Raw genomic sequence first — 9,437 nt, 5'->3', positions numbered from 1 at the left:
CTGGGGACTCACCTGTGGCCATGCCACCATGGATCTAAGGAGCCAAATGGGTGCAACCAATTTCACTCCCCTTTGAGGGAAGGGGCTGATAGATAGAGACAAGTCAGGGGAAAGCCCTAGAAAGACCCTCGGATTCCTGGCAGGACAGGGCCAGACTGGCAGGGTCCAGCTGCCAGCAGAAGGGGCTCGGTGCATGGCATATACGACCAGCGCTCTGCCTTATGGAAGGCTACTGGGGCCGCTAATTAGCCAGCCCAGCCTTGGAGAGCCATGGATTACTGCACTAGACAGAACAGCTCCGCCCCACAATCCAGTGCGAAGAGTGAAGTGCAGGATGCCTGTGACCCCGACTTGTTCGTTCCAGTTGCAACAGGCCCAGAGAGTGGGGTTATTGAGTTTAGTGCCATGGTGCCATTAGGGGGCTGGACGTGGGCAGCCCCCCGTGGAATAAGGCGTTGTGGAGTGGCCCCAGGACTAGCAGAAGAGGCGTGAAATTCGTGAGCTCCACTGCGGACCAAGCCCCACAGTGGCAATGGGCCATTCGGAGAGACACAGCTGGGATCTGTGCTATCGGGGGGCAGGACGGGAACCCCGAAGGAGGGAAATGGAAGGGTGAGTGCTTAGAACTGGGGAGGCTAGTTAAAGCAGGAGATTGGGGATCAGGACCCTTAGGTTCTATTCCTGACTATGAGAGGGAGTGCGGTCTAATGGTTAAAGTGGGGGAGAGGGGAAGTTGCTGGGAATCAGGACACCTGGGTTCTTTTCCTGACTATAGGAGGGGAGTGCAGGCTAGTGATTAGGGTGGCGGGGGAGGGAGTGGGAGTCAGGACTTCTGGATTCTATCTTTGGCTCTGGGAAGGAATGTAGTCTAATGGTTAGAGCGGGCTGGGGCTGGGAATCAGGACGCCTAGGTTCTATTCCTGACTATGGGAGGGAAGTGCAGTCTAATGGTTGGGGGAGGAGGGGGTGGCATGGGAGTCAGGACTCCTGGGTTCTATCCCCAGCTCTGGGAGGGAGTGCTGTCTAATGATTAGAGGGGGCGGAGGCTGGGAATCGGGACTCCTGGGTTCTGGGTGGGGAGTGCAGTCTGATGGTTAGAACAGGGATGAAGAGTGGCTGGGATTCAGGACTCTTGGGTTCTCCTCCTTGCTAGGGAAAGTTGTGGGGGTGGGGGTGGTTAGACCAGGGACTGGACATCTATCCCAGCTCTGCCAGTGACTGGCTCTGTGACTTTGGGCAAGTTGTTTTAGCCGCCGCGTGCCTCGGTTTTCCCATCTGTATAAATGGAGATACAGGGCTATGTCCCTACATGACCAGGGTGCCATGTGGCAGCATGGGAAGCGCTCCGAGCACCTTGGGCAGGGGGCCACTTAACCTCATTATCAGGGAATACAGGGCTCGGCGAGGATCCCCCGCCCCTCCCCCAAAGGCCACCAGAAGCCCAAGCGAAGCAGTGCACTCTGAGGTCAATTGCGTTTTTTATTGAGCTCCGCTGACCAAGCAAGCGGGTGATGGGAGGCAAAGCCAGTTGCCCGCAGCCCTCTCCGGGCACTGCAATGCCAGATGCTAAGGGAAGGGAGCAGGGACCATGGGGTGTATCTTCTCAGCGCCTGAACAATTGGGATTCGCTGGTGTCCGACACCACTTTGCCGTCCACCATCTTCTTGGTCGTGGTGACGACCTTGTGGGTGGTCTGTGAGATGCTGCCGGTGTCCACCAGGGCGTCGTTCAGGCTGCAGAGGGGGAGAGAGGGAGCGTGAACGCTCAAGGGGCCGTCCCAGAGTCCCTGGTCCACTGCATGCAACCAGGGATGGGGACCTGGGGGCTGGACCGCACACCGCTTGGGAGGGAGGTCATCAGGGAGCAGCCCACACGGGATCAGTAGTGCGGAGTGGCATTATGCCCTGGTAAGCATTAGCCTCTCCCTGGCCCCACTGAAGGGGCACCCACTTTCCCCGCCACCGGCTTCCTGCCAGAGCCACGAATCCAGGGAACATGGGGTTCTAGGGATGAGGCTCCCCTGGGAGACAGCCCCAGACGTGCGGTTGGTCCTAAGAGGGACAAAGCCCATTCCTGGTGGGGATCTGGGCCTGCCTGCCCCTTCCCATCCCTGGGGGAGCCTCAGGGGCACCGTGGCCCAGCAACTGGGGCCAAACACTGGGGGGAATATTCCCCTCTCTCTGGCCTGGGTCAAATCACAATAGCTTCCCGGCCCCTCAGCTAACCCAGCTGGGAATTGCTATAACAGGGAGTGAGGGGCAAGATGAGTTATCCTGGAGCCAGGTTTCCTAGGGGCCCCAGGGTTAAATCCTCCCTATCCCACCGCTCCCACCAATGGGAAGCGCGACGGGGCACCTGGAAAGCAGCAGGGCTGTGGGAGGAACCGACGCCCCGGCCCGAGGCACTCACTTGAACTCCTCTCCGCCCTCCAACAGCCGCCTGTAGGTAGCGATTTCTGCCTCCAGCTTGTCCTTGATGTTCAGCAGGGCCTGGTAGTCCTCAGACTGGCGCTGGATGTCGTTGCGTATCTGAGCCAGCTCCGCCTCAGCCCGCAGGAGCTGCCCATTCAGATGCTCCATCTGCATGGCGTAGCGCTGCTCCACGTCCTGCAGGTTTGCTTCCAAGCTGGCTTTCTGCAAGGGGAGGAGAGGTCAGTGCCATGCCTCCGTGGGCACCAGCCACACCTCTGGGGAGGATGCCATGCCCCAGAGGCACTAGCTCCTCCCCTTTGGGGGGCAGCATTGGACAAGGTGAAACCAGGATGTGGCCTGGCTGAGGGCGATGGGCCAACGTTAGCTCCCTCACCGCGGAGGGTATCCCCGGCACGCTGGGATGCCGTCCACCTCTAACGTGGTTGCCAGCCTGAGCGCCGGGGCTGGATCAGGGCTCTGGGGCAGGACAGGGAGAAAGCCCCCTCCCTGTGCACGGATGGAGAGAGGCTCAACGGGGTGCAGGAGACCCTGGACGTGATGCTGGAGAGCCCAGCTGTGGTATTGCGGGGGGAGTGGGACAGGGAGAACCCGACCTGGTGCTGGGGAGGGGAAAGCAGCACTGGGGACGGGGGAGTGAGGGAGGAACCCAGCTGCAGTGGTGGGGGGGAGCAGGGGGATCCCGGCTCTGGCACGGGAGGTGGGGGGAGTAGGGGGACCCCAGCTCTGGTACGGGAGGCGGAGCAGGGGGACCCCGGCTCGGGGAGGGGGGAGAGGGAGCAGGGGGACCCCGGCTCTGGCACAGGAGGGGGAGCAGGGGGAGCAGGGGGACCCTGGCTCTGGCACGGGAGGTGGGGAGGGGGAGCAGGGGGACCCCGGCTCTGGCATGGGAGAGTTGGAGGGGGAGCGTACCAGGTTGCGCAGGGACTCCAGCTCGATCTCCAGCGTCTGGTAGGTGCGGCGCAGCTCGGAGACGCTGCTGCGGGCCACCTCGATCTCCTTTGTGTTCTGGGTGATCTCCACGGTGCTCTGGGTGATCTGGAGGGGGACGGGGCAGGTCAGTTACTTGGGGGTGGGGGGAGTCTCTTCCTTGCCAGCCAGAGCTAGCCTGGGCCAAACCTCCCAGACCCCGACACCCCAGGGGATGTAGCTCCGGCAGCCCTGTCTCCATCACGGGCCAAACCAGAGCCCCGGATCAGAACCGCCCCCGATTCTGGGCTTGGCGATGTGAACTCGTCCTGAACGTGCAGCCACACTGAGGGGCAGGGAGGTGCCCAAAGGGGTCCCCTTAAGTGGTCTGGTTCTTGAGGGTGGCAGGAAGTGGGGGACCCCCCGGGGACAGGCCGTGGCAGCGCCCCACCCTCCTCCCCGGCTCACCATCTGGTTCCATTGCTGGTCCAGGTCCGCCATGTTCTTCTGCGCCAGGTTGTCGTACTGAGCCCGGATCTCCGCCATGACCTTGCCCAGGTCCTGAGGCTGAGCGGCGTCCACTTCCACCGTCAGCCCCGAGTTGGTGATCTGGGCCTGCAGGCTGTCCACCTCCTGCAGGGATACGCCCGGACTGGTGAGACGTCCGCCCTTTGGGAGAAGGGACCCTCCCCACCCCATCCTGGGCCCTTCTGGGAGCTGCCTCCCGCCCCCCAAAAGTGAGCCCAGGGCTGAGACACGCAGGACGGTCCTGCCCCATGTGGGCACAGCCCCCCCTCCCCAACTTACATCCTGATGGTTCTTCTTCATGAAGATCAGCTCCTCCTTGAGGGACTCGATCTCTCCCTCCAGCTGCAGCCGGCTCATGTTGGTGTCGTCGAGGACCTTCCGCAGCCCGTTGATGTCGCTCTCCACTGACTGGCGGATGGCCAGCTCCGACTCGAACCTGCGCCGGGGAGGGGGAGGGGCTCAGTGCTTGGGGACGGAGCTCCAGCCCTGCAGGGGGGCTGGAGCCCCTCTGCCGTCTGTGGGGGTGAGGAGAAGGCATTGGGGGGGGGAAGCCCCTCCCCCATGTGTGGGGTGCTGCAGGGTGTTCATTTGGGGGGCAAGAGCCCCTCCACCAGTTTTGGGAGTGCATTTGGGGGGCAAGAGCCCCTATGTGTGGCAGTGGGGGATGCAATTGTGGGGCAGAGTCCCTCCCCCACGTGTGGGGGTGCATTTGAGGGGCACAGCCCCTCCCCCAAGTGTGTGAGTAGGGTGGGGATGTATGTTTGGGGGTTGAGACTCCTGCACCATGAGTCTGTGTGTTTGCGGGGGGGGAGCACCCTGAGTGCTGGACCTCTCCACCCTCCATGTGCCAACGTCCTCCCATATACCCTGGGGGATGGGGGCTTCCTCTCTGGGTCGTGCCCCTCCCCCCTGGCCTCCCACCCCACCAGGAGATCTCCGCCCCGGCCAGGGCGAGAGGACAGTGACTGCGTATCTGCTCGGCGGGACGCTCACTTGACCCGGAAGTCATCGGCGGCCAGGCGGGCGTTGTCAATCTGCAGGACGATCCGGGCATTGTCCACGGCGCTGTCCAAGATCTGGGCAGGGGGAAGACGCATGGGGTGGGGGGGTCAGTGGGTGCAGAGAGCAGCGCTGGGGCTGGCTGGGTTGGAGGGGACCCGGATAAGGGGCTAAGTTCTGAGCTCTCCCAGCGGGCCGCCCATGCCCCCAGGATGGCAGCAGGGTCCCACCTCCCTCGGCGGGGCCCCCGCGGCCTGGCGATGCCCCACGAGAGCCAGAGGGCGCCACACCCAGCCTCTGATCCAGGAATCGCTCTCCTGTGCCAGCCTCCGCCGGGAACCTGTAACCTGAATCCGCTGGGCTCCTGCCAACCCACTGCATTGTTTGCCTAGCTCAGCACAGGTGCAAGGCAGGTGCGGTTCCCACAGCAACGGGAGACGAAGGTGCTTAAAGAGACACCGCCCGGTCTATTCGCGGGTGCCCGTCACCCTGAGATCTGAGCCCTAAAAATGGGACTAACAGGTGCCAAGCACAGGAGAGCCAGGAGGCCTGGGTTTTATTCACCAGGAGGAATAAAAGGTCACCCAGGCCCCTTGGCTCCCAGCCCCAGCGCTGGGTGACCTTGGGCAGCAGTTAGGCCCAAAGTGGCCTAAAATTTGGGGTACCCCACTTTTGGGGTGCCTGATTGGAGACCGGTTGGAAAGCAACCCAGAGTGCCGATGGAAGCCTCCATGTTTGCTCAGCCCCTCTGAAAAGCAGGCCACGGTGGCTGGATTTCCCCGTGGGCTCAGCTCCGGTTACTCCCTAAATAACAGCCAGTTTTCCAGGCCTGCCCCCCCCCAAGTGCTCAGCTCTTGCTGAAAACCCAGCACCGGTGGGGGGTGCTGAGTGCTTCGAAAATCTGTGAGATCCCAGTCTCGGAGATGGGGAAACCGAGGCACGGGGCGATGATGTGACTTGCCCAAGGTCGCCCAATCAGCCAGTGGGAGAGCCGGGAATAGAGCCCACGTTTCCAGTCCAGTGTGCTGCCTACTCAGCCACGCTGCCTCCCCTCTAGGGCACCTTTCTACCAGCCTCCACCCCAGGGGACCTCACACCACTAGCCAACACAGTGAAACTATGTGGGGTTAGACCAGGCCTTTCTCTTTGAACTTCCAGGAGGGAAGACATGTTATGGGAAGGAGTTGAGTCTAATGGTTGGAGCAGAGCGGGGCTGGGAGTCAGGACTCCTGGGTTCAGTTTGCAGGCTTGGGAAGGGGCATGGGACTTGTCGAGTGGGCTAAAGTAGGACAGGCTGGGAGTCAGGACTCCTGGGTTCTTTCCCAGCTCTTAGTGGGGAGTGGTGTCTAGTGGTTAGAGCAGAGGCGTCAGGACTCCTGGGTTCTCTTCCCAGCTCTGGGAGAAGAGAGATTTGCTGTGGATCACAGGGTGGTCATGCCCTCAGGTATAAATAACCCTGAGGGGCCAAATTCTCCTCTTCCTTTCCCCGAGGGGAGTCAGGGGCGTTGCCTGGAGGGGTTTTCAGGCGGGGGTTGGTGCTTTCCATCTCTCTCTCTGCCCTCTGCACCTGCGCCCCTTCCAGATGGGGCTTTCTCCTGTCGCCCTGCACACCTGTTCCCACCGCGCCTTTCCAAACGGTCTCACTGTCTTTGTTCTGTTTGCCAAGAGAGGGAACAAACATCCGTCTTGTCCCCCACCCACCCCAGCTACATCCCACCGCGCCTGTTTTACTCTGAGCCACCCCACCCTGCATGGGAAGAGAGTTTTCAGTCAACCGGTGCAAACAGGCAAATGCCCCTGAGATCGCCCTGGGGGGCTGGTTCAGGAAACAGGCATGCAACAAATATTAAGGAGACTAAGCCAGCCCTAACAGCGGCAGTGCGGCCTAGTGGATAGAACTCTGAACTGGGACTTGTTAGACCTGGATTCGGGCCCTCGCTCGACCACTGACCTTGGGCAAGTCACTTTGCTGCTCCGTGCCTCAGTTTCCCTTCTGCCTATTTAGAAGGGGAACACGTGTCAGGGCAGGGGCTGCCTTCCCCTGGTGTGTGTGCAGCGCCTGGCACAACGGGGCCGCTACTAGAATAATCGTCTGCTTTGAGGGAGGGGCCGAGACCCCCTCAGCGCCCCCGCGGAGTGGGTGGGAATTACCCCCCTCCTCCCAACAGGCTGTAGCTGGAGGAGCCGGGGAAATCTGGGATTCCGCCCTGCCACACCCTGCTTCTGCTCCTCTGAGCTGTGCTGAAGGTCAGGCCTCTGTGCAGGGGAGGTTAATGAGTAACTCCCCCAGGCTGCAGCAAAGTGCCTGCCCTCAAGCTGGCTGAATTTACCAGCTTCCCACCTGGGGATACAGGCCCCCCGCACAGGGGGCTGGGTTGGGCCCCTCACCTCGGCCTCCAGCCCAACCGGACCCGGCATGCCCAGACGCAGCACCCCAGCGAGCTGACTGCAGAGGGACCTCCTGGGGGTTTGGGGGCAAGCCCAGGTGGGTGAATGCACGGGGCTGCGCTTGGGACAGGGTGCAAGTCTAGTAACCTTGCAACACTCCCCAAAGGGGGGGCTTGTTCCTAGGCTTTCCTTTGCTGCACGGACCCCTGCACGGGTAGCAAACCCACGCTACTCCCTGCCCCTCGGCGGGGGGCGGGGGGGGCACAGAGGGCTGATCCCAGATATGGGGATGCCGACAGGTGCATGATCCTCCCCTCTCCCACTGGTTCCTGCTTGGTCCCAGGCAGAGGTGGTGCTAGATTGGGGGGGGTCCTGCATGTGCCACCTCCTCCCTGATCCAGTGGGGTTGGGGGCCGCAGATCTGAACGTGATCCAGGTGGCCAAGGCTAGGCGGGGGAGGCAGGAGCAGGGAGCACCTCACCTGCTTCCTCAGGTCCTCGATGATGTCGAAGTAGTGGCTCCAGTCCCGGGAACTGGGGCCCTTCTTGTCCATGAACTCCCGGATCTGGGTCTCGAGCTTCTGGTTGTCGGTTTCCAGTCTGCGCACCTTGTCCAGGTAGGAGGCCAGGCGTTCATTCAGATCCTGCATGGTTTCCTTCTCGTTCTGCACCACCCCGGAGCCAGACAGGGCGATGCTGTAACTGCCTCCGGCGCTGCTGCTGGGGAAGCTGCAGCCCAGGCCGGTGGTCCTGGCCACGGAGATCCTCGAGCCAGAGCCCCCTGCCCCGGCGTAGACGCTGGCAGCACTGTTTGGGGCGTACCTCCTGCCCATGATGTTTGGGCCTCTCACACCGCTGGAATAGGTGGTGGATCTGGAGTAATTCATGGTGCTAGCAGCAGGTGGGGAACGGACAGAGAGAAGAGTTTGCACCAGTAGTCAGATCTCAGTCTGTGCAGGGCTGGACTGGATGCAGACTGGAATTTATAGCCAGGAGCAGAGGAGGGGCTGGGTAGGGCTTAGCCACCCCCACCTCTATCCGCTTCCCTCTGCTCCAGGAAGGTGGGGCTAGCTAAGGCCTGGTCCTGGCCTTTGTTTGCACAGCCGGCTCACCTGAACCCTTGCCAAGGGCCCAGCCCGGCTCCATGGAACCGGATACCACCCGGAGCCACCCACGCCTGTTCCCGAGCTGTGCCTGGCTGAGGAAGCCGGACAGGGGGGTACTGGGCAGAGTTAGCAGAGGGATCTGTCCAGCCATGGGGGAGCTGGGGCCTTTCTGTCCCGGCTCTCTCTGGGCCGGAGCCTGTCGTCAGGCCAGGGGGTCGAGCAAGAGATTTGGGCCTGTGAGTCGGTGGCCCGGGAAGCCTGCCCTCGTAGTTCCCAGAGGGCGTTTCAGCAGGAGCGGCGCCAGGGTTTTTGCCGCCCTAGGCAGCAGCGCTCCTCCTCTGAGCATTCGGCGGCGGGGGTCCTTCCGACCCACTGCCGAATTTCTGCCGAAGACCCGGAGCGGAAGGACCCCCCGCCGCCGAATTTCCACTGAGGATGGCAAAATGCCGCCTCCCAAATCCTGCCGCCCTAGGTGACCGCCTAGGGTCGCCTAGTGGAAGCGCCGGCCCTGGGTTTCAGAGCCATTTGGCAACCTCGCTTGCCTTTTGCAATCACTGCATCCAGCGCTTGCCCCCTCCTAGCTGCCACAGTGCTGATACCCCAGCCTGCCGGGTTTTCCCAGCACCCTCCCGGGGGAGGGCTGATCTGCTGGTGCTGAGCGGACACCCCTTGCACCAAATTCCGAAGATGCAGAGGCAGGGGGAGTCATAGCAACCCCCAGCAAAGTGGGGCGTAGGCCCTAGGGGCAAAGTGGTTAGGGTGCACCAGCAGAGAACCGACTGCAGTCACTCCCTAACCAGTATCTATCTCCATGCTCGCTTAGCTGGAATCTCTGCTTGCTAACCCAGTGTGCAAACATAGTCTTCTCTGTATGCTAAGCCCATGTGCAAATGTGGTTCTCTGCATGCTAAGCCCATGTGCAAATGTGGTCCTCTCTGCATGCTAACTCGGCATGCAAACATGGTTCTCTCTGCATGCTAATCTGGCGTGCAAATATGGTTCTCTCTACATGCTAATCTGGCGTGCAAATGTGGTTCTCTCTGCATGCTAACCTGGCGTGCAAATGTGGCTCTTTCTGC

The 9,437-nt window shown here is 61.7% G+C and overlaps 1 protein-coding gene across 1 annotated transcript; it reads right to left on the bottom strand.

The window, feature by feature from the left end:
* Positions 1 to 1,461: 1,461 nt before the first annotated feature.
* KRT18 (keratin 18) lies at positions 1,462 to 8,932 on the bottom strand. The gene is made up of 7 exons (XM_005291881.5): positions 7,735 to 8,932; positions 4,860 to 4,942; positions 4,146 to 4,302; positions 3,807 to 3,971; positions 3,342 to 3,467; positions 2,410 to 2,633; positions 1,462 to 1,733 (listed from the first exon to the last, which is right to left on the bottom strand). Exons 1-7 carry the CDS (start codon positions 8,137 to 8,139, stop codon positions 1,604 to 1,606), a joined length of 1,290 nt encoding a protein of 429 aa, XP_005291938.2. The 5' UTR covers positions 8,140 to 8,932; the 3' UTR covers positions 1,462 to 1,603.
* Positions 8,933 to 9,437: the final 505 nt, after the last annotated feature.

The sequence above is a fragment of the Chrysemys picta genome, chromosome 22 (assembly GCF_011386835.1).
Source record: "Chrysemys picta bellii isolate R12L10 chromosome 22, ASM1138683v2, whole genome shotgun sequence".
NCBI lineage: Eukaryota > Metazoa > Chordata > Testudines > Emydidae > Chrysemys > Chrysemys picta.
Note: the sequence above shows the minus strand (reverse complement) of the source record. Positions and strands in the feature narration are given on the sequence as shown.